The sequence below is a fragment of the Mauremys reevesii genome, linkage group 24 (genome assembly GCF_016161935.1).
Source record: "Mauremys reevesii isolate NIE-2019 linkage group 24, ASM1616193v1, whole genome shotgun sequence".
Lineage (NCBI taxonomy): Eukaryota > Metazoa > Chordata > Testudines > Geoemydidae > Mauremys > Mauremys reevesii.
The window spans coordinates 1,679,832-1,705,584 of record NC_052646.1 but is presented as its reverse complement, the minus strand read 5'-3'; the positions used below and the strand labels follow the sequence as shown (position 1 = coordinate 1,705,584).

The window sequence follows — 25,753 nt, the reverse complement described above, 5'->3', positions numbered from 1 at the left end:
TCCTCCAGCCAGGGGAGGTTTGTGCCTCTCTCCCATCCAGGAGGAGCCCCGCCAGCCGCACCCACCACCAGCCTGTCTCCCAACAGCTCCTGGGGGCCGTGCTACATGTTTCCTTGGCTAGCCCCCCACCCCCTGAACATGCTATAAAAACTCCACAACCCACCTGCGCCACAACTTCTTCTGCATATAAAAGGCAGGGCCGGCAGTAGGAGGTAGCAAGCAGGGGCCTAGGGGTGCCGGGGGCCGTTAAAATTCCGGTGGGCAGCGCAGCGGGGCGAAGGCAGGCTCCCTGCCTGCACGTGGTTCCCAGAAGCTGCCGGCACGTCTGGCTCCTAGGTGCAGGGGCGGCCACGGGGGTCTGCGCGCTGCCCCACCCCAAGTTGTCTGGGAACGTGGCCAATGGGAGCTGCGGGGGCGGTGCCTTGCAGGCGAGGGCAGCGCGCAGAGCCCCTGGCTGCACTTAACCTAGGAGCCGAACATGCCGGCCGCTTCCGGGAACCCCGCGGGGCCGGGGCAGGCAGGGAGCCTGCCTTCGCCCCACTGTGCTGCCGACCGGGAACCGCCTGAGGTAAGTGCCGCCTAGCTGGGGCTCTCACCCTGAACCCCCTCCCACATCCCAGCCCCAATCCCGCACCCAACCCTCCTGCCCCATCCCAGACCCCCCACACACACCCTGCACCCCAAACCCCTCATCCCTGGCCCCACCCCAGAGCCCACACTCCCAGCCGGAGCCCTCACCTCCTCCTGCACCCCAGCCTCCTGCCCCAGCCCAGGGAGAGTGCGTGACGGGGGGGGGCACAGAAAAGGGGTGGGGCCTCTTGGAAGGGGCAGGGGGTGCTTAGCCACTCAGGTTTCAGCCCCGCATAGTGGGGCTCGGGCTTCAGCTTTCTGCCCTGGGCCCCAGGGAGTCTAACGCCCCCCCCAGCCCCGAAACCTGCTCACGGCCCCCCTTGAGAACAGCTGGTGTAGGGAACCCCAGGGGGGCGGAGTCCAGATGTGAGGGGGGTTGGGGAGGATGCCCCGTGTGCTCGGCGCTGGCTCTGGCTGCAGGGGGCTCGCCCCCCCACCCCATGACTGAGGCGCATCGGGACTGAGAGTTCTGACCCCTGGGAAACTACATTTCCCAGAGGCCTTTGCAACAGGGACACAGCCCCGGCACTACATTTCCCAGCGGGCTCCGCGGCGGCGCCGTTGCCGGGCCCCCGGAACTACATTTCCCAGGGGGCGCCGCGCGGGCGCTCCGCTTCCCGGCAGGCTGCGCGGCGGGGCGATGGCGGCGCTGGCCGGGCCTGGCGCGGGGACCCCGGGGTCCGGGGCTCGCGACCTCTTCGCCGAGGGGCTGCTGGAATTCCTGCGCCCGGCCGCGCGCCAGCTCGACTCGCACGTGCACGCGGACAGGTGCCTGATGGGGCGGGGCGGGCCAGGCCAGGCCAGGCCAGGCCAGCTGGGATCTAGCCCCACGGGATGGGGGCTGGGGCTGGGGGCAGGCCAAGCCAGCTGCAGCTGGGATCTAGCCCCATGGGATGGGGTTAGGAGGGCTGGGACCCGGGAGGGGGAGGCACTGGATGGGGGCGCTGCGAGGGCTGGGACCCGGGGCAGGCCAGCTGCAGCTGGGATCTAGCCCCACGGGATGGGGGCTAGGAGGGCTGGGCAGGCCAGCTGCAGCTGGGATCTAGGCACTGGATGGGGGGCTGGGACTGGGGGCTGGGACCGGGGCAGGCCAGCTGCAGCTGGGATCTCGCCCCACGGGATGGGGGGTTAGGAGGGCTGGGACCCGGGGGGGGCAGGCCAGCTGCAGCTGGGATCTAGCCCCATGGGCTGGGGCCCGGGAGGGGGAGGCACTGGATGGTGGGAGGTGCCGCTGGAGGGCTGGGAAGGGAGGCAGGCCAGCTGCAGCTGGGATCTACCCCATGGGATGGGGGGAGGCTGGGACCGGGAGGGGGCTGGGACCAGGGCAGGCCAGCTGCAGCTGGGATCTAGCCCCACGGGATGGGGGTTAGGAGGGCTGGGACCCGGGGCAGGCCAGCTGCAGCTGGGATCTAGCCCCATGGGCTGGGGCCCGGGAGGGGGGGAGGCACTGGATGGTGAGAGGTGCTGGGGGGGGGGGCGCTGCGAGGGCTGGGGCTGCGGGGGAAGGGGAGGCAGGCCAGCTGCAGCTGGGATCTACCCCATGGCGGGGGGAGGCTGGGCTGAGCCCAGTGGCGTTGGGGGCCCAGGGGCTGAGCCTGGGGCTGGGGGTGTTGCCCGGGCTGGGGGTCGCCCAGAGGCTCCTCGGGGGTGGGTCCGGGCAGGCCTCACTGGGCTCCCCTGGCTGGCTGGGGCTGGGGTGGGCAGCCCCCTCTGGGGAGCAGCATTGACTGATCACCTTTGTGCTTCCCCAGGGAGAGCCAGGTGGAGCTTCGGGAGCACATCGATAACCTGGCCACAGGTGAGCCCACGTGCTGGTGGGCGTGGTGCCGGCTGAGCGGCCTGAAGGGGGTGAATCCCCCAGGGCGAGGTGCTTGGGCCAGCGTGGGGCACGTAGGGGAAGCAGAATCCCGGCACGGGGTGGCGCTGAGCACAGCACGATTGGTGGCAAGGGGAAGGTAACTGTTGACAAGGTTCCCCAGGGGAGCCCCGTTGCTCGGCTAGTTAGCTCCGGCCTGGGGAAATACTGCAGCAAGGGCCTGCTGTGTTCTGCGTGGGGTTTGGGGTCGGGGTGGGGGGTGTCAGCCTGCTCCTGCCTGGCACTACAGTGTCCCTTCCCTCAGAGCTGTGCAGGATCAATGAAGACCAGAAGGTTGCGCTCGACTTGGACCCATACGTGAAGAAGCTGCTGAACGCCCGGCGCCGAGTTGTGCTGGTCAACAATATCCTGCAGAATGCACAGGTGGGTACCTCGCCCCCTGCCAGGTGCAGCAGGGGGGAGAGAGTCTGAGAACAAACCCCCAAGCTTTTGAGGGACTCTGAACTGATCCAGCTGCCACTGAGGACGCTGGAGCCTCGGCCTGGAGTCTGCTTCAGACCCACCCGCTACGGCTGACATGGAGGGGCTGAGAGATTGCAGACTTCTGGCTCTGCCATCACACGCGCTTGGCTGTGGGCCTGCCAGCCTGGCTCAGGATGGTGTCCGCAGACTTTGGCCCCCCACCCCCAGTTTGCCCTGCAAAAATTGCTTGCTGCTCCTCTGAGGATTATTGTGCTAGGCCCTGCCCCAGAGCACTGCACTGGGAGCTGCCTTTGGAAACTGACCGGTGCTTTCACTCCCCCCGAGGCAGCTCCAAGTTCTGGAGAGAATCCCGAGCTCCTGGTTGGCAGCCTGGGGCAGCAGCCCCTGTGTGCGAGGAAGGCTAGAGGTGCCATCCAGAGCCTGGGTATGGGAAGGAATCCATTTCCAAGGGACTAGGAGACTTCACCCTCTCATGCAGCTGTGGGTCTGGCAGGGCTACATGGGAAGAGGCAGCGTTTCTGCTACATGAGCATTACCTCCCCCCCCCACAGGAACGGCTGAGGAGACTCAATCACAACGTGGCCAAGGAGACTGCCCGCAGGAAGGCCGTCCTGGAGGCCTCCGGCAGCTACCCCCAGGGCTCGCCCAGCAAGTGAAGCATGGGGGGAGCCTGGCTGGAGCGTTGCTGGACTGATGCCCAGTGGCTTCTAGAGCTGGTACTAGGAGTTCGGGGGGAGGGGGAGACAAGAGCACCCGGCCCTGCAGAGCTGAAGTTAGTGTGTGTGTGGGGGGGTGGGACTGCAGGGGAGAGATGCACAGCTGGGTGTCAAATGGAGGGGTAGAGCCGCTCCCACCTTCCATGCTGCTTTCAGGGAGAGCTCAGCAAGCTGGGCAGGTGGCCCTTTCCTTGCCATCCCGGGGGAGGTAGCAGCTGCGCGTGTCTCCTTCACTGGCCAGGGGCTCTCAGACCTGCCCCCACGCACCGTACAGGCGGCTTGTACGAACGTAAGCTCCATTCATAGAGCCAAGGGGCCCATGTACAATAAAACTGCCTATTGCTTATGACTGATGCGTGATGTGTAGGGCAGGGGGGAGAGTCCTGCTAGAGCTGGGTGCTCATGGACCTGCTGCACACACTGTTCTCTCCTGCCCGCCGGAGGACACTGCTTTGACAGACACAGCAGTCTCTAGAGCCGGGGTGACCCTCCAAACCGCATACAACAAGTGTGAGATGTTTGAGAGCTGGGGCCTGTCTGCCACCCCTGCTGCAAGGCAGAGGGCTGGAGCTTCCCCACCTAAGTCTGGTAGGGGGAAGGCACAGGGAGCTCCGCACACCACATTTCAACTGCAGAAGTGCCGCCGGTAGCTCATGAGCCAGGGTTTGGCCACCCCAGCTCTAGAGGAAAGCGAAAGCCTTGCTCAAGTGCAGATTGGCTCTGGCTCAGGCCTGTCTCGGAGAGTCTTGTCATGCTGGGTGGAGATCCAGCATGAGATGAGCAGGCTGCTTTCCCAAAGCCCCTAGGCATGAAGTGCAGCTCTAGAGTGGATGGATGGACCAGTTTCAGCTCCTCCAAGATCTGGAATCGCCCGCACCCCCCCCATCCAGGCCTCCACCTGGGGAGGGGAGAAGGTTGTTTGCCCACATATGAATCAGAGGAGAGGCACTTAAAAGGGGGAACCATTTTAATATAACCTATAAAAACCAAGACAAAATACAAAGGACTGCTTCCGTCGTTCAGCGGGACGGATGGGTGAGGGCAGGCTCAGGCCTAGACGAGATTCTTCATGTGCTTCGGCCAGCAGGGTGCTTTACAGGTAGGGGTCAAACTGCAAGAGCCAAGCAAACACCACAACATGCAGGTGAGGCAGGAGCTTGTACCAGCCTTTTCAGAGTGCTCAGGTGCAGACAGGAGTCCTGAGCTTAGAGCCAGCTGCCTGAGGGACAAGATCTCACTAGTGAAAGAGCAGCAGCTGAGGTAAGAAGCTCCTATCACTTATTCCCAGGGAGCTGCCTGATCACATTAACGGGGGCTCACTAGCCAAGCGCAGAGGTTCCCGATAGTCCTGCATCCCAGCCAGTTTAAGCTTAGGGACTTCCCTGCAGTGTTAGACTCAAATGCTGCAGGTAAGAAGCCACCTGAGCAGCAGCAAGTTGGACTGTTAGTTTCTACTTACAGTCTCAGGCATTACAGGTAGGAGGTTGCGTTTAGAAGTGGGATGGGAATGGTGCAGCCCCAGACACTGGAACCAGGCTGAGACCCTTGAGTTCCAGGTAGACGTGCCCCTCAGACACCACGTACCTGGGCAGGTCACTCCTGAGTCTCCATGCTCTCCTCCTCCTCTCCTGCAGCTGTTTCTTCTTGATTCTCCTCTTCCTCCTCCCCTTCCTTCTTCTCTGGAGGCTTCTCATAAGCCTTCTCTGAAGGGGTGACTATCACCCCGTCCCAAGTGGACATTTCAGAGGCCAGGTCTGCAAAGCAAACAGAAGAAGCCATGTCAGCCTGCAGGGCAGGGTCCTGCCAGCGTAAGATCACCAGACCCCCAAACCCCAGGGCATTCCTCAGAGCGGTGCCGGTAACAAGTGCTGGGTGGGGAGGAGACCAGCTGAAGTAACCCAGAGCCCGCTGCCATTTCTCCTCCCGCTGCAGCTGTTACAGGAAGCTGACAGCAGACCCCTAGCGACTTACACTTACCAACTGGCATGAGCAAGCCCCTTGCCCTTGAGGAAAGAAGTGGACAAATGTAAGTTGTCAGGTTTCAAGGCAAGGCAAGAGGCTGCTCCAAGTTCTAGCAGCAGCCCCCACCATGCAGGGACCAGGCCTATCCTTGTCAGGTCGCAGGCTGGGTGTGCCTGCATGCTTGATTTGCTGAGTCTGACCAAGTCAAGCCATGTGGGATTGGTCTCTTCTGCCATATGCTCAGCTAAGGCCCCTTAAGTCTTCAACCTTCCACATCCTCCCTGAGGTGTCTCCAAATAAAGCCCCAGCACTTCCTGGCCATGCTGACCAGCAGTCATGAGCCACTGAGCTCCTACTTACAGCTGGCATCCCCCTCTTGTCCAAGGATCTTCCTGTAACCTCCGTGCGAGAGGATTCGGACGAGCGTCTGTGCCGTGTAACACACCATGTCCTATGATGGGAGTAGAGAATGAATGCACACGCTAGAGTCCCCTGCACTGGGAAGAGAGCCTTTCTGACTAGCTCTCTTGCTGGCCTTGTATCAGATACATCATCCAGGCATTACAGTGTTTGGCCCAGCCCATCACACGCTCTCAGTATGGCCTTGTTTTAGCCATAGGAGCCTGATCTGACTGCCCCATGCTACAGCAGCTCAGCTGGGGTAACCCAGCGCTGTTTTGTATGCACAGGGCTACGGCTTGGCTCTCCTCTCCCCAGGACAGGGGTGACATGAAGACTTGTCTGCTCTTCCCTCGTTTACAGATTAATTTTAAATTAAGACTTGGGCTCTGCAGGTCTTTGCTTTTACCCAGTGAGCCATGCTCCTGCCTACGAACTGCATCCCACCAGTGGCAGCTTCCCAGAGTATTGCCTCAGGGGTCATAAACCCTCTTTCACGCTGTACCCAGGGTCACAGCACCCTCCTGATCTAACCCCAGTGACAGGAAGGGTTGAGCCCCAGGCTGGAAGCCCCTGGGGATAAATGCAGCCAGAAAACCCACTAGCTCATTTTCATACAGCAAGTTGCACTTCCAGCAGAGTTTTACCCCTTTACAGAATGCCATGGGGCCAGGATATCCCCACCACCCCAGCCTCAGGGAGGCTGCATGCACAAAGATTAGTTCACCTGTTGTTCCAGGGTCATGACTGTATGGACTCTGAAGTTGCCACTCTCGCAGGGATCGGTGATCCCAACAGATCCCGGGAGGAACAGCCCAGCCGCCAGGATCTGAAGGCAGCGCCTGTGAAGCAGTCAGGTGTTAGCAACATAGACAGTTACCCCAGGGCTCTGCGAGAAAATGGTGCTGGGGGAGTCGCCAGTGTGGCATAGGATATGTTTAGCACTCGGCGCTAAGGAAAGTGGTCCAAGGTAGCACACTCCTAACATGGCGTAAGTGTGTGTGGCAGCAACTCACGGTGTTCGCAATAGGCTGTGAGTTTGCTTTGTCACCATATTTGAAAGGATTTAGACCTGAGAGCTCAAGGTAAGAAGTCCTGCGTTAATGGTACTGGCCAATGCTGTGATTACATACACGCAGCAGCAACCTGCTCATTTCAGGAGGTTCTGAAGAAGTGACAAGGGAGCTCACGCAGCATGAAACAGTCTTGAGAAAGCAGAGCCCACAGCACCAGCAGCAGAGGCAAGATTTCTACGCTGACATTCGCTTTAGCTGCAGCACACGTACCTGTACGCGACGTTGAGAGCCAAGGGCTGCCTGGTAGGGTTGTTCATCACAGCATAGTGCCCCTGAAGGGAAGGGGAGGAAGTTGTTAGACACAAGGGAGTGTTTATGAAAGATCAGTTTTAAGGCTCCTGTCCCTGCAGGAAGCGACAATCTGTGGGACTTGACTGCTTGAGCTGCTGCTGGGATTCGGAGTCGGGAGCTGCAGACCCACCAAATCCCTCCGAACATTGGCCAGGGAAGCCACAGTAGCACAGCAAATCAGAGTGAAAGAGTCTATATGGAAACTGTGCCTTTTAGATCAAAGCCTCCTTTCACTCACGTACCAGAAGGTCGAGGATCCACGGAGTGAGGGGCTCGAAGCCAGGGAATCGGATTCTCAAGTCCTTCAGCAATCGGATTAAGACTTTCACCCTGAAAGACGACGGTTTACAAGGACAATGCTCAGAGGGTTCCACAGGGCTCGGACCTCTCGCTGGCTGCCAAGGCCAGTCTAGAGTATTAGAGATGGGGCTGCTTTGGGGGCCTGGGCTCAGGTGCTGCACCTCTGCCCAGCATCAGCTCTGGAAGAACCCAAAGATTTTCCTCTACCAGTTACTCTGCTAGCCAACACTTCGTCAGAGGCAAACTCCCCTGCGCGTGCATGTGTGGGGTGGTGGCCTGCATGGATCCAAGCAAAGCCAGATTGCTACGTGCCTGCAGTATTAGAACTGGGCTTGAGCTCCGGTGTTAGGTCTCTGGCTAGACAGGGCTATGTCACATCACTACCTCAAGGAGTATGGGACTGGTGATGAAAGCCCTTCCCCAGAGGGGAAACAGCCTGTTCACTGCATACAGGGAAGCCTAGGTCAGCAAGGCCTCCCAGCTGCAGAGAAACTTACGTGGACTGAGAAGCGTTCTCTTCAAACCAGCGAGCGTGTCGGATGGCAGCCAGGGCGCTCTGCAGCACTTTGATATCCACTGGAAGAGGAGAGGTAGGCAGGTTTGATTCAGAACATTTGAGGAGAGTCAGCCCGCAGTAAAGCAAGCTGCTCCCCATGCTCCTGTGAACATGCTCTGGATTGTCACAGCTATGGGGTGCAGAATCAGCAAGCAAGCTGTACCCCCTGCCCCCCAAATCCTCCAGCAGGGCTGTGGGTAAACAGGGCTGCTCTGCAGTGGACAAATAGAAGCTCCCCATCCCCACACGCTAACTAAGCAGCCAAATAAGTTCTGAGAGGTTTCCTTACAGTGGAGCTCTGGGTCCAGCTTGCGAAGGTTGGGGGGCACGGTGGTAATGAGGATCTTCACCGTGGCATCAGCAGAGCTAATCTCAAAGCCAGTCTCGTTGGTTAACATGGTCAGGACTGAGGGAGAAAAACCAAGACAGTTACTGAGAGGGGGTCGTGAGACCCCACAGATCCCACACGGCTGAGCCCAAGACACCGAAGGCAAATAGAAGCAAAGAGGCTGGTCTCAGCCTTGACATTACGCTGGTTTTCAGTGAGCTCTCAGCTTTGCACTGGTTTGTGCATGAAGGAGCCCCTGCCACAGGGAGTCTATGGGGAGCGTCTCCCTATTTTATCAGGGAACATCAGTGTCATTGCTTATTCTGCTCATCTGCATCCCCTTCACATCACACTGCAAGTTAAGTTACTGACCTTCAGTAGGATCCTGTGCTCTCAGGCTTTCCACCACTTTGTTTCCTAAGGCAGCAACAGCTTCCACTAGAGAGAGAAATGGAATACAGAGTTACGTTCGTTCTGGCCACCGCCCCCAGTCAGCTACAGAGGAGAAGCCAATACTTACATGTGGGCAAGATTTTCAGGATCACTACCAGATCAGCCACGTTGTGCCCCGTTGTCATGGTACCCTTCTTGTAGGACCCCACCTGGCGGACTTCTTCGATTTGCTGATTTATGGGAGCAAACCAAGAGTTAATGCCATCAACTCTACTTATGTGGTCCCCTTATGCACCCCACCCTCCGGAGGGGAGATGGACTCCAGTCAGACCAAAGAAAGCCACTTTAATACCAGTTGTGCCTCTAATATTCTGATCTTGTACTAAGGCAGGAGAATCAAGAGCAACTCAATCAGAACATGACAGTCTCCCTGATCTGCCGGCACATCGTGCCGGATAGATTCTCCAAACAAACTCGTCTGACTCACCACTTCGAAAGTTCCTGGTGCTACAATCAGGTTGTCAATCACATTGTTTATTTTAGTCACCAGGGAAAGAATGGAAGCCTGAAAAGGAATCAGAGAAAGTGGCTGTAGCAGCAACAGACTGACTGGAGTCTTGAGACACCAAGCTAAATACACAAGCTTTGGAAGGATACGACTTAGACAACCCCAGTACAAGGGATGCAACAGACAGGTTAGTTCAAGTGTGTTTAGAAGCCACTTTCCAAATGTTGCATTTTCCCTCACCAGCATCCTACTGCAGGCTACAATACCCACCCCAGGACGTGCATCTCCCACAGGCTAGGGAGCTAGCCCTCCCTTTCTACGAAGATCATTTCTTGTACTCCTTACAACCGTAACAAAGTCAACACTCTACTGAAAGCAACCTGGCAACACCATGAACTCCTTTTGACATGTTTCCAAGGGCAAGCACCCAGCACACATGCTTTATTAACCTGTTCAGCAGAATTGGGAGCCAGATCCTGGTTTCTCTTCAGCAAGGCTTCACTGAATGCCGTCTCATCTGGGGCAGGTTTCACACGGGGGAAGGCCATTTCACACTGAAACGAGAGTAGACAGACATCAGACTGGTGTTGTGCCAGTGAGACAAGGTCTTCAAAGTGGCTCGTTTACCAGCAAGAAAATAATTATTCCATTTAACTCCACTGTTTACATCCATTAGTCACTTCAGTGTGTTTCCTTCTGCTAATGGCTGTTCCACTGTAGCAGTCAAGTTGGGCATTTCGTTTTTAGTGGGTTTTGAGTGGAGCACGGAAACCTTCAGTCCTGCCTACATATCTTCCCTGTGGCTCAAACAACAGAGAAGCACTAGAACTGGTGCATTACCACCACAAAGCATGTGTTCTACATAGAGCTGATTGGGAACCAAGAGCTATGAAAAGACAGTTGCGAGAAGCTGGATTAAAAAAAATTCTGAAGGATCCATCCTGAAAAGCCTTATTAGTAAAAGGAAGCAAAAAAAGGAAACCCATCAGCTGCTGTACCTGAGCTCGGAACATATATCCAAACCTTATAACTGTTGTGCCAGGGTGTACAGCCCCACCTTTGAAGGCAAGGAACCCATTAATCCCTTCTCCTTGGCGAGGACCACACCTGTGCATCTTTACTGCAGAGGCACTCAAGAGAGGATGGAAGCTGTAAGGAAGGGGAAACCTCCCCAATAAAAGGAAGCAGATCAAGCAGTCCTGTTAATCCTGAGAAGGGCCAAGACCAGGAAAGAGTCTGGAGGATACGCTGATTTCTTCTGGGAACTTGGCCAAGGTAACTCGTGCTTTGTTTGGACTATAGGCAGCAGAGTTGGGAAAAGAGATTTTCTCCTCTGTTTGGATCTTAAAGGGTGGGCCATATGTCATGATAAGAACCAGCTCTCTCCAGTCCGTTTACCCTTCACCTTGTGCCTCCACTGCCATTTGCCACACCCTGACAGCCATGCTAACCACTTATGGTCCTTTTGATTACTTCAAATTAGCCAAAAAAAATCTAACAGCAGGTCTGGCTTTCAGCAAACTTCCTGTCTCATACTGGACCACCAGCAGTTAAGCTATTAGATGCCACAGCCTGCAGAGTTTGTACTGGGAGCTTTATGGGTGTGTCTTCACAGCAGTTCGCTCAAGTTACCCCAACTTTATTCTTGTCCACACACAGGAGTTTCCAGCTCAAATTATGTGGTGGTTTGAACTCCCAGCTAGCCCATGAATGGCTAAGTGCAGTGAGGATGCCACAGCTCAAATTATAAAAAGCCAGCAGCAGCTAATCCAATCACTCTGGGTAACTGAATGGTTTGAAGTGTGGCAGCTCTGAGTCGCACTGGAGCTATTAAGGTGGATTAGCCCAAGTGCAGTTAACTCAGGTATGCCAACTGTGCTGTGAAAACACACCTTAAACTCAGTTTATTTTTAAACCAAGAATATAATTGCAATACAACATTCCTGCGCCTGGTTTATACAGCCAATGCCATGGACTGGCTAACCCAAGCTAGGTTACTCACCACATAGAAGTCAAAGGGGATGTGTGGCACAAAGGGCCTGAACCTGAAAAAGAAAAAGCCAAAGGTGAGTTCTTATGACAACGTTAACCACTCACTGCTGGGCAGACACCATACACCAGACAGAACCACTAGTCCATCAAATCCTACACTTCTGTTGGGAGGGTGTTCTAGAGAAAAGCAAACCCTTCTTCCCAGCCTCTCAGGGGGGAGCCTCTCACCCTGTTGGACAAGCTGAAATTCCTATTTACCTGGGAGACAGGAAGTTTAACACAGTTTAATACATTGGCTTAGACTCTTGCCATAGAGAATGGGGCCATCAAGATTCACCAGCAACGGTGCAGCAGTATTACTAGAGAAGGTTGTTTGACAACCTCCCCACCCCCCTTCAATCAACTGTTTACCAGTTTAGAATGGGTCTCACCTAAGCAAAGCTCTGAATAAGCTTTAGGACGGCCCTTGCCTGTGCAGTAGGCAGTTAGAGTTCTCATCCACACGCTGGATCGTAGCATTAGGAAGATTATGGGGTTTTGCTTCATAGCATATGGACAAAGCTGCACTTTCCCTCTACCTCCTACTGGTTTGCAGCAAGTTGGCGGCCGGCCCCCAATCCAGAAGTGGCGCATTTCCTCAGTATTTTGCCTCTACAGCATGATGAGCCAGCAGGCCCAATGGCTAGGACACACCGCACCTCCCCGCGGGAGGAGGACACCGGATTTCTGGATGGCGATGTTCACAGCTGCAGCCCAGCGCCCCCTGGGGCTGGTTCGCTCCGAGAGCGGCACTTACCCGCTGCCAGGGCCCCCCCTGGAGCCAAAACGCCCGCCACGGCCACGGCCTCGATCACCCCTGGGGAAGGATGAGAGCCCCGTGTCAGCAGAGCGAGGGGCCCGCAGACCCCGCCTTGGGAGAGGAACTGGGCCCCCCCCCCCGCCGCACTCCAGGGGGGCAGCTCGCCCACAGGTCCTCCCAGCACCATCCCCACCCACGGGGAAGCCCCCTGGCTCCATCCCCCTCATTCAGCACTGCCTGCCCCCTCCCCTCGGGCCCCGACCCCCCCCCCCGGGCCTCGCCCGCAGGCCGCCCCGGGATCCGCCCCCCCCCGAGCAGCGCCCTCAGGCAGCCCCTGGATCCGCCCCCTCCCCGGGCCTCTCCCTCAGGCAGCCCTGGATAGCCTGGATCCGCCCCCCGGCATCTCCCAGCTCCTCAGGCAGCCCCTGGATCCGCCCCCTCCCCGGGCCTCTCCCTCAGGCAGCCCCTGGATCCGCCCCCCCTCCCCCCCGGGCCTCTCCCTCAGGCAGCCCCTGGATCCGCCCCCCCTCCCCCCCGGGCCTCTCCCTCAGGCAGCCCCTGGATCCGCCCCCTCCCCAGGCCTCTCCTCAGGCAGCCCCTGGATCCGCCCCCTCCCCGGCCTCTCCCTCAGGCAGCCCCTGGATCCGCTCAGGCAGCCCCTGGATCCGCCCCCTCCCCGGGCCTCTCCTCAGGCAGCCCCTGGATCCGCCCCTCCCCCGGGCCTCTCCTCAGGCAGCCCCTGGATCCGCCCCTCCCCGGGCCTCTCCCTCAGGCAGCCCCTGGATCCGCCCCCTCCCCCGGGCCTCTCCTCAGGCAGCCCCTGGATCCGCCCCTCTCCCCGGGCCTCTCCTCAGGCAGCCCCTGGATCCGCCCCTCCCCCGGGCCTCTCCTCAGGCAGCCCCTGGATCCGCCCCCTCCCCCGGGCCTCTCCTCAGGCAGCCCCTGGATCCGCCCCCTCCCCCGGGCCTCTCCCTCAGGCAACCCCTGGATCCGCCCCTCCCCGGGCCTCTCCTCAGGCAGCCCCTGGATCCGCCCCCGGGCATCTCCTCAGGCAGCCCCTGGATCCGCCCCCAGTATCTCCCTCAGGCAGCCCCTGGATCCGCCCCCGGGCATCTCCTCAGGCAGCCCTGGATCCGCTCCCCCCGCCCAACCCCGGAGCTGCAGCCCGCGGCGCCCGGGCCCGAGCCCGGCCGCCCCTCACCTCATGGCGCCGCTGAACCCGAACAATGGAACCCGCCGCTATGGAGAGGAGAAGCCGCCGGCCTGCGTCGCTCACCCTCCAACAAGCTGCCCGCCTATTGGCTGCGCGCCGCCTCCCGCGCGACCAGCCCCAGAGGCCCCTCTCCGATTCCGGCTTTGCCATTGGTCTTCTCGCCTATCCATCGTGACGCGCCGGGAGGCGTCAGAGCGTCGGCCAATCACAGGCCGTTCCGGGGCGGGACCGAGGCGGGACCGTTGGAGAGCTGGAGCGCCGAGCGGGTTGTGGTCTCCGCGCGTGCCCCGAGTGGCCGCGCTCTGCAGTGACAGGTAATGACCGCCAGGTGGGGAGTCGGAAAAGAACCGGTGGGAGGCGCGCCGAGTGCGCATGCGTCTGTGTCCCTCACTCTTGCGCACAGCGATATGTAGGCGCTTGAGGCGAGCTCTGAGCGCGCAGCAGAGTGGCGCAGCGGAAGCGTGCTGGGCCCATAACCCAGAGGTCGATGGATCGAAACCATCCTCTGCTAGGCGACGTTTTTTAGCGCAGCGCTCTCCATTGGTGCAGGGCGGTAACAAGGGACCTGTTTTACTCCCCAGGCGTTTGCTTGTGACGTCACCACCCTGCAGGCTTTTGGTTGTGACATCATCTCGTTGCAGACACTCCGGTGTGACATCATCGCCAGTGTTACTGTGCTGCAGTGTTTGGATGTGATGTCATTGCACTGGTGTTCGGGTGTGACATCATGCCAGTGTCACGGTGCAATGGCATCTGGCTGAGAGGTCCTTCTTTGGGTGTGACATCACTGCCGGTGTCACCATGCGGTGTCTGGCTATGATGTCATTGTTCAGGTGTGACACCACTGTGCCGGTGTCGCCGTGCAATGGTGTCTGGCTGTGACGTCATTGTTTGGGTGTGACATCACTGTGCCAGTGTCACCATGAGGTGTCTGGGTATGATGTCATTGTTCAGATGTGACATCACTGTGCCATTGTTGCCGTGCGATGGTGTCTGGCTGTGATGTCATTGTTTGGGTGTGACATCACTGTGCCGCTGTCGCCGTGCAGTGTCTGGGTATGATGTCATTGTTCGGGTGTGACATCACCGTGCCGGTGTCACCATGCGACAGCATCTGGCAGTGATGTGGTGGTTCCTGCCGTTCCCACAAGTGATTTCACTGCAGCTCAGAGCACGCTGGAGCTGACAAACAGGCCAGGAAGTGACCCCCTGCCAAGGTGCCTGGGCTAAGGAAAGCAGAGTCAGCGGGACCTGCGCTCCATACCACACAGGGGCCAGCGCCTGAAATTCCAGTCCCTGGGATACCAACTTGTGCAATTTTTCCAAAATAGTGGGTGGTTTTTTTCTTAAAGCCCCAGCTCCTGGAGTCAGGTGATGGCACCAAGCATCTCAGCTTCCTTTTAAAAGTAATAAGACAAGCTTCTAGCCCTGGTGGCTGAGGAGAAAAGCTGGAAAACGCGGCCCAGAAGGTAAATAACCTAAACCCAATTTAGTGTATTGATTGAATCTCATGGGTTTTGGAAGCCCTGACTCATGATCTGTGAACACCTGGGGGTTGGAGAAGCTTCAGGCAGTCCCAGGGCCAAGGTGAGGACCCTGGTTATTTATTATTTATTTATTGACTGGTATCGCTGGGGCCTTGAAGCCCCAGCCACGGCCCCTGTGCCCATTGTGCCAGGCGCTGTACTTTGTGTACACTCTGCAGTTTGAATTGACAGCTGAACAAGTAGGATACAAACCTGCTTTGGACGGAGACAGAGACACTAATGAGAAAGCGAGGGCAGGAAATTAGGGGGCAATCAGATATGCGTAGTATGGAGTGGGCCCCAGATAAAACCAGGACCCCATTGGGCTATGCGTTTTACCACCATCAAAGAGAACCAGTCCCTGCCCCAAAGAATCTGCAAGCTCACCAGACCAGACAGACACTCGGCCTCTTTCCCACCCTGTGAGAATCTGAGAAATACTGAAAAATGTTCCCATCCCAAATTGGGCCCAAAAAGTCAAAACCTTGATAATTTTCACCAACCAAAAAACCAAATCTGAAAAAAGCCCATTGCATTCCAGTCACTGGTGATGTGTCGATTCCATCGGTGTAAATAGCCAGACAAGACGTTGCAGATCAAATGGCCCTGAAACGTCTCGTTTCAGAAAGATCGGAATAGGACACGTTGACCCTTTCAACACTCCGCCCCTCCCCTCCCCCCCCCCAAACGTGTTGAGCTGGGAGATCCCTTGCAGCCGACCCTGTTCTGTCAACGGGTTCGGGTCTGATGAATCGGCCTTTTCCGGCAAAAAAAAGTTTGTCTAAAACTTCCCAACCAGCTGGGCTCCCCACCCTGCATAAGCTCTGTGTGTCTGGTGCCGACAGACCTCTGGGTGGCGCCGGGACACCACAGAACATCTGCTCAGCCCAGCCAGTGGATGCCCCTTTCCTCCAGCCCCTGGCATCCGAAATGCCAGCAACGGGGCACTGAAAAAGGCCACGTTGGGGGCTTCTTCCCTGGGCATCTCCAAGGGGACAAGTGGGACTTGGGAGCATGGTGGGAGCGTGGTAACTGTGCCGGAGTTAGAGAGGAGTAGTTTAGACACAGCTCTGGGGAGAGGTAAATCCTGGCTGAGCCTCTCTGCCCCCTCCCAGGCGGTTTGGATGGGGGTAAAATCAGATGAATTCCCCACCCGCCGATGGCCCCGCTCAGTAACCCCGGCTCCCTGGAGCCATCCATCACGGGGGCAGCGCCGGCTGATCCACAAAGTCCAAATAACCAGCTCTCCCTCCCTCAGTCCCCAGCCGCCGACAGTGACTTTGGAGTCATTCATGCCCCCTCCCCAGGCTGCTAATACTGCAGCCCCCCCACGACCAGCCTCAGGTTCATCTCTGCAGATGTGGCTGGGGAGGGCACCGGGGGGGGGGGGCGCGATGCGCTCTCAGTGCCCGTGAGGGTGATTTCAGAGCAAGCAGGGCCTGTGGAGGAACGGGCCACGCATCCCACAGCGCGCCCTGGAACGAAAGACCAAGGCAGGCTGACCAGGGATCTCTGAGCACTTGGGAACCGTGACGTCACTCCCAGCACCTCTCCTGGGAGAAAGATTAGTGTCCTTACGATATTTAATTTGTGGGGAAACTGAGGCAGGGGAGGGGAAAGGGGCTCGCCCAAGGTCAGTCAATCAGTGGTAGGCACTCAGAAAAGAACCCAGGAGTCCTGTCTCCTAGTCTGTTACTCTAACCACTAGACCCCACTTCCCATAGATGGGAAGAGTACCCAGGAGTCCTGGCTCCTAACCCCCCCCTCCCATCTCCACAACCACAACCACAAGTCCCAGCTCCCCTCATGCAGTCAGGGGTAGAACCCAGGGGTCCTGGCCCCCAACCCCCACCCGGCTCTAACAAGACCCAGCTCCCCTCCTGGAGACAGGGGTAGGACCCAGGGGTCCTGGCTCCCTGTCCACTGCTCCTTCCACTACACACGCTTTCCGTGCAGCCCTGGCCACGGTCTTGGAAGCCTGCTCAGCGTTACCTACTCACTCCCCTCGCTAGCGCTGGTGCTGCTCAGGGTGCTTTGAGTTCTCCTGTTTCCCAGCGGTTTGCAATCCAGCAGGGGCAGGGGGCGACTTTTTTAACTATCCCCCAACATGCAGCCCCCCTCCTGAGTGCAGGGTCGAGGTTGCATTTAACAAAGAGCTGCCTTTCTCCACCTGCTTTTCCCATTCAGCCCCAGGAACAAATTCTCCCCAGACAATACGGACCCGGCGGTAACTAGATAAGCGCCTTGGAAACGAATTTACTTCTTTGCATGGAAAGCCTATTTGCAAGGCAAACGCTCCGGCCGCCCGTTCCCGTTAATAACCTGCCCTGACACAGGTTCCGGCCTCGCTGCGATGTTATTGTATCTCTGCCTCCCCCCGCCAATAATTGGCTCCATTAACTCCCTCTCCTCTAATGGGGGATTGGCTGATTATGGCCATATCCGTGCCCCCGCTGAGCCTGGTGGCGCATTCCCCACGTCGTCGTTAATAAACTGCCCCGGGGGTGCTAGTCGCTGGACGGCAATGGCAGCTAGAAATTCCAGCCGAAACAGGACGCCTGTTGCTGCAGACACAGCCTGGGTAGACTGGCTTTCTGCTACCTCCTTCTCTGCTACCTCCTTCTCAGCGCACCTGAGGTAGGAGGCAGCCACCATGTCTGCTTCCCGGCTCTCCAGCCCACCCCCACCTCCCGCCAAGGGGCCCAATCCCCCTCTTCTGCGGCATCGCTCATCACCGGGGCGCTCCTGACTTGCCCCGGGGTGAGTGAGCACCAGGCATGGAAGCAGCCCTGTGGTCTGCTATGCCGTGTCTCTGTGTGTGAAGCCCCTGCGTGTCTCTGGGGCAGTGCTCAGCCATGGGGGGGGTCTTTGTGCACGGCTCCCCTTTATCCTTTGAGGGACCCCCGCCAAAGACTGCCCGGGACTCAGTCCTACCCACCGCCAGTGCCCCAAAGCACCAGCCCGTTCCTCCAAATCATGAGGTCGGCTCCTCGGATCCCCCTTTCTGGTGCTGGGGCCGTCAGGGCTGCCCCTCTTTCCCATTGTCCAGCTTATCCCTGCACCCACAAGGGCCAGAGCCAGACTTGGATTTCACATGTGAGCTGAGAGTCTCCTGACTCCAGGAGCTGGGGATTTAAGAGAAAACGCCAAATATCATGAGACAATCACAAGAGCTGGTGATGCTGTAGGTCTGGATGCAGTAATAGCTGAGGAGGAGAGCTGCCGTCCCCACCGCTGCCCCCAGGGGGCGAAGGAGAGCTGGACCCTGGGGCCCATGGGGGAGGCGGGGACCTATCAGGATCAGGCCCTGGTCCCTGGCCCAGATCGGGCCCCCGCTCCAGCCTCCATGGAGGGCTCTGGAGACTTTATTTTCTTCAGCCCTGCCCCCCCAGCCCTCCTCCGCCTCCTCCCCCCATTGTCCCCCCAGCCCCTTCTCCCCACCCCTGGCCCATTGCCTCCCGCCCCAGCCTCTGCTGCCCCCCAACGGCTCCGTCTCAGGCACTGTGGGATCCTTTGGCTCCTTGCTCTGCGTGAAGTTTTATAAGCAGGGGGGAGCTGGGAGCTTCCCCTCGACCACCCCCCGGCCCAAGCCCTGCCTCCAGCTAGGCCTGTGCTCACCCCTCACCGGGGGCCCCGGGAGCCCCGGAGCTGGTGGCGGGACATGGGGGGCACCAGTTCTTTCCCTTTCACCCCCAGGCAGGAACGCTGCCCTCATGGGAGGAGTGGGGCAAACGGCGGGATCGAGCCACATGCCCCAGGGCGGCTGGGAACTGCCCTTTCCCCGCCCTGCCCCCCCATCTCATCCCATCCCACCCTGTCCTGGTCTCTGCCCGTTGGGATTTCCCCTCCCCCCCATCTCCTGTATCCCCCCCCAGTGGTCAACAAGTTACAGGCAGTGTTGCCAACCCCCCACCCCGGCCGCCCCCAGCTGTCGAACACCCCCTCTCATTTCAATTCCTGGGCAAAAACCCCCAAACCCTGTCCGTGTCCGGCAGCTCTGCTCAGTCCTGGGGGCGACCAGTGGGGGGCCAGCAGCCTTCTCCTCCCCCCTCACCGGGCTTTGGGAAACCGCCCCCCCACACCCCTTCCCTGTCCCCTCCCTTGGGCAGGTGCTCCCTGCCTGCGCTGGGGGGTTCTGGGCAGGAGGGGGTTAAGGAGCTGTGCATGATAACAGCCCTTTTGTCATTGAATGAGGGGAAGGAAAAGGCTGCCTGCCTGGGAGATAATCAGTCACTTTCGGCACCGGGAAGCGAAGCAGCGAAGGGAAGGGAAGGGAAGGGAAGGGAGCTCCCAGCGGCTGGAGTCCAGGGCAGTGGGGGGACGGGGCGCGGAGGGGCAGCGGGCGCGGGCAGACTCGGAGTTCCGGCCATGGTCCCGGGGCGGCCCGCCGGCGTCTAGGGGGCTGGAGCGGGGGAGCCTGGGGGCTGCACGTCGGGGGGCTGGGTCGGCGCGGGGGCAGCGATGCGCCAGTGACGCCATGCGGTGGGCGCTGGTGGTGCTGTGCGGGCTCCTGGGCCAGCTGGGCGGGTCGCGGGGCCAAGGGGCCAACCTGACGCTGGCCGTGCTGCTGCCAAAGCAAAATATGACCTACCCGTGGGCCTGGCCCCGCGTGGGCCCCGCCATCTGGCTGGCCATCGACCGGATCAACCGGCAGCCGGACCTGCTGCCGGGCCACACGGTGCGCTGGGTGTTCGGCAACAGCGAGGACAGGTACGGCGTCTGCTCCGACCAGGACGCCCCCGTGGCCGCCGTCGACCTCAAGCTGACCAACAACCCCGACGCCTTCATCGGCCCCGGCTGCGTCTACACCTCGGCGCCCGTGGCCCGCCTGACCACCCACTGGAAGCTGCCGCTGGTGACGGCCGGGGCGGAGGCCCACGGCTTCGACAACAAGGACATGTTCTCCCTGACCACGCGGGCCGGGCTGAGCCACCGCAAGCTGGGCGAGTACGCCGTGAAACTGCAACGCCGCTTCAACTGGACCCAGCGCGCCGCGCTGGTCTACTCGGACGAGAAGATGGACGACCGGCCCTGCTTCTTCGCCATCGAAGGGCTGTACATGCAGCTGCCCACCATCCGCAACCTCACCGTGCGGGACATCCCCTTCAAGGACCGAGACCAGGAGAACTACACCTCCCTCATCCAGGATATCAAGCAGAAGGGCAGAAGTAAGTGACCCTCCCACGCCAGCTTGGTACCGCTGCTGCCAGGGACCCCCCTGCCCCACGGTGCCACAAGCCCCCTATGCCACATCTCCCTATTGCAGCCTCCTCCCTCCCCGCAGCCCTGCTCCGCGGGGTGCAACTTCTCCCCGCTGCAGCCACCCCAGGGTTCACCTCCCCCAGTGCAGCCTTCCCACCATGACGCCCCCAGCAACACTCCCCATGACACTCTTCTTCAACCGAACAATGCAAGGGCCCCCGGTGCCATGCCGCCTCCTTAATGCACACGCACGGAAACGCTGCCCCCCTTCTCCCAGCCCCCCACGTGGAACAGATCCAGCCCCTTGGATTCCCAGTGGGCCGGGGGGGAAAGTTTTCTGCGAGTTGCTTTGTGTTAACTTTGTGGCGTGCTGCCGTTCCAGCCAGCCCAGCACAGGGTCTGTTTCCCCGGCTCCCTGCACACAGAGTGGGGGATCCGAGCGGAGTTGGGGGTGGCTCTGAATTGGAAAAGGCAAGGAGCTTGCTGGGATGGGGGTGACGGGGTCAGCCGCCCCTTTGAAATGTACACCCCTCCCCCGGGCAGTGAGAGAGGGGAGCTTGGACGGGACTTGTCGGGAGTCTGGCTGCAGGGAGATGGGGTGTGTTTGGTCTGCTCCCATCTGGCCCTGGTTGGGGGAATTCTGCTTGGGGGTTTGAATCTGGCCCCAGCCAAAGCCACTCGAGGTGCAATCCACGCGTCAGGTCCCATCTAATCCCCCAGGACAGGACCCTTCCCAACAGCCCGATCCCCAGGGCTCTGCCCCAGCGGCAGGGGGCTGGCTCCCCATGGGAGATGTAAGGGGATGCAGCCCAAGTGGGACAATCCCCCTGCCGGAGCCGTTCCCCAGCCGCTGCAGAGTGCAGGGCAGCTCGCTAGCTCGGGGCCCAGTGCACAGCCCCTGGGATGGGGCCGTGGGGCTGTGGGATTTTTGCTGAGCGTCTTTCATTCCAGACTCTCGGTCCCCACGGATGCCCCAGCCTGGCCACCAGAAGGCAGGTGGGCGCTTTGCAGGTGGGCACTGGGGTGCAGCGGGCAACTGCAGGGCAGAGCCCAGCCTGGGGCAGGGGAACCTGATGGGGAGACAAGCTCCGAATCCCCCCAGCCAGAGGACACTTGTGCACGTGGCTCTCGGCTCTAAGGGCGTGATCCAAACCCTGCTCCAGGAGGAGACTGTCCACGGACTTGGATCTGGCCCTGACAGCAGGGAACTGGGACGGAGCCTTCGCTCAAACCTGCACGTTGGGGAGCTGAGCCACAGATGGGCAGTGAAAGTCCCCCCCCACTCGCCTCCCACCTTGTGTCCAGCCGGACCACGGAGCCCTGGGCTTGGGAACGTCTAACTTTCCCGCTGGCTCGGAGACGCACGGCAGGGATTCAGTGCTGCCTGCCCCGGGCGGGCGTGTGTCTCTGGGTGTGTGCGGCTGGGGAGACAGATTGAGTCGCAGGGCGCCTGGAAATCCGCTGGCCGCGGAACTGGCCCCTTGACAGAGAATCTTCAGCTTTTACATTTTGTGAAAAAATAAAAACAGGCACCGTAGAACCCCTCTTAGCCGAGCCCCCGTTACCCGGCGCTCCCACGGGCAGCGGGGCCTGGGCTTCAGCTGTCAGCCCCGGTTCGGTTCCTGTGCAGAGCTGGATCATGCAGGATAAACGGGCTTCTGCTGGCTGTTACCAAACCCTCGTGTTCCGCGGATACCTGTGGATCCTGCGGCTGGGGAAAGTGAGGGTCAGCACTTGGCTTGAACCGTGGAAAAACACGGCTAGTTTTGTGTTTGTGTTGGAGAAAGTTGGGGTTTTATCACAGAAAACTAGGAGCCCCGGGGATTAGGCAGCGCGTGTGGATGTGTGGTTGTGTATGTGCGCATGCAGATGGATGGATTTGTGTGTGTGCTTTGGGGGGTGGGGGCAGGCTGATGGATCATCTCCCTGCCCAGGGTTTAATGTCCCCTCACTGGGTTTCTAACCCACCGAATCGTAGCCCCAACCTGCCCCGTGCTCCCTGACCCCATGGCCCGTCCCACAGAGCCACTCCTGGCCTGGCTGGGACAAAAGGCAAGAGACCTGGCTGTCTGGAAGTCAAAGCTGCTATGGCAACGCCCGGCCTCATCCGCGTGGCTGCTCCCAGAGGCCTGCCCGGCCCAGGGCTGACCGCCGGGCCGTGCTGCGGGGGAGCGCGGTACAGCAATGAGCTGCGTCAGCGCCTGCCCTGGGTTTGTGCCAACGTCATTCAGAGCAGGATCCGGCCCCCGAGGCTGTGAGCTCTGCGGGCCAGGGGCCGTCGCCGCGCTGCGTCTGTACAGCGCCTGGCGCAGTGGGGCCCTATCTGGGACCAGGCATCTCAGTGCTCCCTGAACACACCTAATGAGAACCGGGGGTCAACAGGCGACGGCTCCAGCCCGGGTCGGAGCCAGGCAGGAATTGCTGTGCGTGGGGAGGGGAGTCGCTGCTCAGATAGCAGGCGATGGGGGGAGGGCTGGGGTAAGCAGAGACACCCCTGGGGGGCAATAGCCTCCCTGCCTCCACCCAGCTGCCTGGCTCCCGAGGGGCCCAGCTGGGAAGCCTGACCCTGGGTGACAGAGCAGCCCGTGACCCCCTCCCTTCCCCCACCATACCCAGGCGGGAGGTGCGGATCCCTGGAGGCACAAGGGGGGCAGGGCTCGGGGGCAGCAACGGGTGGGTGCACAGCCAGTGTCATCCCTCCCTGTACAGCCTGCTCCATCTAGCCACTCCCCCGTCTGACCAGGGGTCCATGGGGGGGGCTGCCGGACATGGGGAGCTCAGCTCTGAGCCACGTCTCCCTGTCGGAGGGATGAGCCAGGCCCCGTGCCCACTTGCTGCCCACACAGAAGGGCAGGCCGGATGCCCAGCAGGCCCCACCCTGGCTGGGCAGGGCACACCAGAGCGAGGTGATGTTATTCGTGGAGGTTTTTCTAAGGGTGCCAGTGGATCACAGCCATTCTATCCTGCGAGTGAGGGACCCGGCTTCCTCCCAGGGTGCGAAGGACTGAGGACGCTGTGGTGGTGCTAATTAATGTCCTTAATCCTCGAGTGCCAGCTTTTCCAGGGCTGAGCATCTACCCTTGGGGCCAGATTTACCAAGGAGCCCGGCCCCCAGCTGACCCCCAGCAGGCCGGATTCTTCTGCAGCTGAATCGTTTTGAGACTCTGGCCCAAGAACTTCCTCAGTCCCCAAAATGCAGCCCTGTCTGGGGTGGGCCACAGCCACTGCATACCAGCCACAGAGGGACAGCTCAGTGGTTTGAGCATTGGCCTGCTTAAACCCAGGGTTCTGAGTTCAATCCTCAAGGAGGCCACCCAGGGATCTGGGGCAAAAAATTGGTCCTGCTAGTGAAGGCAGGGGGCTGGACTCAATGACCTTTCAAGGTCCCTTCCAGCTCTAGGAGATTGGTATATCTCCAATTATTACCTTTAGCCACATGGCAACGCTGCCCGATGTTTTAAGACAGGACGTGAAGAAGAATCCTGTAACGGGGAGTCCAGGGAGGCAGGATGCCGGGAGGCAGGCTGGAATTAGGGGTGATTATCTTGTCTCCAGGAGGAGGGGCACTTCCCTGTGTGCAGCCGCAACTTCTTTAGCGTTCCGCTCCCCCGGGTAGGCGTGGCAGTGCCGGATTCGCACCCGAGCTTGCAGAGGGGCACTTGTGCCGTTTATACAGGAGCGTGGAGCCCACTTACTCCCACCCGCCTCTTTCTCTGCTTCGTTTCCTAATGTGTGAGGGTTTCTGTATGCCTTCCACAGCTCACCCATGTGTCATGGGCCCTGCACTGCAGTCGCGTCATGAGAATTCCCCTTTTGTTCAGGTGCGTGGGCTTGTGCAGCAAGAGGATGTGAGTTCTATCCCTGCTGGTGCCATACAGTTCCAGCTGGCCCTTTAAGGGGTGCCTGGCCCTTTAAGGGGAGATGGGCACAGCCCCACCTGTGACCTGCTTAGTTCGCCTCCCCAGGAGCAAAGTCTGGTGATTGGCAGGTCAGGTGGCTAAATCAGGCCTCAGGGGTGGAAATAAAACCAGGTGAGCACGAAGGCCCTTGGGGGAAGTCTTGGGGGTTGCTGTTGGACAGAGTCCCGGGGCTGGCAGAGGGCTGCGGTGTAGGCACTAGGAGCCAGCAGAGCTGGCTGGAGAGTAGAGAGAAAATCCTCTAGTGGGAAGAAGCCACAGCAGGGCCGGGGCTTGGCTGGGGAACTTTGTGATTTCCCCCAGGCCCCAGGAAGGGCTGTGACCTGACCCAGGGAAGCCTGTGGTGACATTATTCAGTCGCCCTAGGAGGGGAAACTGAGGCAGTGCCTAGCCTGGAGCCAGAGTGGCTCGGTGGTGCTGCTGCGGTTTGCTATGAGGGGTGTGGCTCTGTGGCAGGAGTAGGAGAGACACAGAGATGGAGCCTGATGTCTGCTCCCCGGTTTAAATCCACAGCCTGGTTCCTGGGTTTGCTCTGGATTTGCACAGCTGTCGCTGAGCCTGGGATCAGGCCTGTGGTGTGTAAAGAGCTGTAGTGAAGCCCCCAGGTCCCTGAGCCAGATCCTCAGCTGGGGTAAACAGCGCGGCTCCATTGGCTTCAACTGGCTCTATCTGCTGAGCTCTGCCCAGCCTGGGGCCTGAGCTGCACCCATGGGCATGAGCTGAGTTCAGCAGGGCCGGGCGTGGTGGGGGGTGCCCGGGGGCAGGCTGGCTCCCGGGGCGCTGCAGGGCCGGGTGTGGTGGGGGGTGCCCGGGGCCAGGCTGGCTCCCGGGGCACTGTGGGGCCGGGCGTGGGGGTTCCTGGGAGCAGGCTGGCTCCCGGGGTGCTGCGGGGCCGGGCGTTTCGCGGGAGTCTCTGGGGGCAGGCTGGCTCCTGGGGCATTGCGGGGCCGGGCTTGGGGGTCCCCGGGGGCGGGGAGGCACCCGGGGCACTGCAGGGCCGGGCATGGGGGTCCCCAGGGGCAGGCTGGCTCCCGGGGCGCTGTGGGGCCGGGCATGGGGGTTCCTGGGAGCAGGCTGGCTCCCGGGGTGCTGCGGGGCTGGGCATGGGGGTTCCTGGGAGCAGGCTGGCTCCCGGGGCGCTGCGGGGCCGGGCGTTTCGCGGGCGTCTCTGGGGGCAGGCTGGCTCCTGGGGCTGTGCGGGGCCGGGCTTTGGAGTCCCCTGGGGCCGGCTGGCTCCCGGGGCGCTGCGGGGCCGGGCGTGGGGTGCCCTGGGGCAGGCTGGCTCCCGGGCGCTGCGGGGCCGGGCGTGGGGTGCCCTGGGGCAGGCTGGATCCCGGGGCGCTGCGGGGCTGGGCGTGGGGGTCCCTGGGGCAGGCTGGATCCCGGGCGCTGCGGGGCTGGGCGTGGGGTGCCCTGGGGCAGGCTGGCTCCCGGGGCGCTGCGGGGCCGGGCGTTTCGCGGGAGTCTCTGGGGGCAGGCTGGCTCCCGGGGTGCTGCGGGGCCGGGCCTGGCGTGGGAGTCCCCAGGGGCAGGCTGGCTCCCAGGGCGCTGCGGGGCCGGGCATGGGGGTCCCCAGGGGCAGGCTGGCTCCCAGGGCGCTGCGGGGCCGGGCATGGGGGTCCCCAGGGGCAGGCTGGCTCCCAGGG

At 60.4% G+C, this 25,753-nt stretch overlaps 3 protein-coding genes and 1 non-coding gene across 5 annotated transcripts in view; 3 read left to right on the top strand and 1 right to left on the bottom strand.

The window, feature by feature from the left end:
- Positions 1-1,183: 1,183 nt before the first annotated feature.
- SNAPIN (SNAP associated protein) lies at positions 1,184-3,994 on the top strand. The gene is made up of 4 exons (XM_039512499.1): positions 1,184-1,398; positions 2,382-2,428; positions 2,751-2,869; positions 3,481-3,994. Exons 1-4 carry the CDS (start codon positions 1,271-1,273, stop codon positions 3,583-3,585), a joined length of 399 nt encoding a protein of 132 aa, XP_039368433.1. The 5' UTR covers positions 1,184-1,270; the 3' UTR covers positions 3,586-3,994.
- A 584-nt stretch (positions 3,995-4,578) lies between these two features.
- Positions 4,579-13,603, bottom strand: ILF2 (interleukin enhancer binding factor 2). Of its 2 annotated transcripts, none has more exons than XM_039512498.1 (15): positions 13,451-13,603; positions 12,247-12,306; positions 11,461-11,503; positions 9,908-10,012; positions 9,438-9,515; positions 9,078-9,180; positions 8,930-8,995; positions 8,519-8,635; positions 8,171-8,249; positions 7,616-7,703; positions 7,293-7,354; positions 6,734-6,848; positions 5,968-6,058; positions 5,230-5,399; positions 4,579-4,765 (listed from the first exon to the last, which is right to left on the bottom strand). In XM_039512498.1, the coding sequence occupies exons 1-14, from the start codon at positions 13,453-13,455 to the stop codon at positions 5,239-5,241; spliced, it is 1,173 nt and encodes a 390-aa protein (XP_039368432.1). In that variant the 5' UTR covers positions 13,456-13,603; the 3' UTR covers positions 4,579-4,765; positions 5,230-5,238. The 2 variants fall into 2 exon arrangements, with proteins under 2 accessions (XP_039368432.1, XP_039368431.1); XM_039512497.1 differs by having other exon boundaries at positions 4,579-4,756.
- A 298-nt stretch (positions 13,604-13,901) lies between these two features.
- TRNAM-CAU lies at positions 13,902-13,973 on the top strand. Its single transcript has one exon. It is a non-coding gene; the product is annotated as a tRNA-Met (tRNA).
- Positions 13,974-19,425: 5,452 nt separating this feature from the next.
- Positions 19,426-25,753, top strand: part of NPR1 (natriuretic peptide receptor 1) — a 29,973-nt gene continuing 23,645 nt past the window's right edge. The window contains exon 1 of the mRNA XM_039512496.1: positions 19,426-20,156. Coding sequence (XP_039368430.1) covers positions 19,466-20,156 — 691 coding nt within the window. The 5' untranslated portion in view covers positions 19,426-19,465. The remainder of the gene's footprint in view (positions 20,157-25,753) is intronic.

Excerpts from the sequence above, each read along its gene's own strand:
- SNAPIN (XM_039512499.1), top strand. The coding sequence starts at position 1,271 with ATGGCGGCGCTGGCCGGGCCTGGCGCGGGGACCCCGGGGTCCGGGGCT. Across the intron at positions 1,399-2,381 it reads TCGCACGTGCACGCGGACAG|GGAGAGCCAGGTGGAGCTTC; the intron begins GTGCCTGATGGG and ends GTGCTTCCCCAG. Across the intron at positions 2,429-2,750 it reads CATCGATAACCTGGCCACAG|AGCTGTGCAGGATCAATGAA; the intron begins GTGAGCCCACGT and ends CCCTTCCCTCAG.
- ILF2 (XM_039512498.1), bottom strand. Across the intron at positions 8,250-8,518 it reads GCTGGACCCAGAGCTCCACT|TGGATATCAAAGTGCTGCAG; the intron begins GTAAGGAAACCT and ends CTCCTCTTCCAG. Across the intron at positions 6,849-7,292 it reads GCTCTCAACGTCGCGTACAG|GCGCTGCCTTCAGATCCTGG; the intron begins GTACGTGTGCTG and ends ACTGCTTCACAG.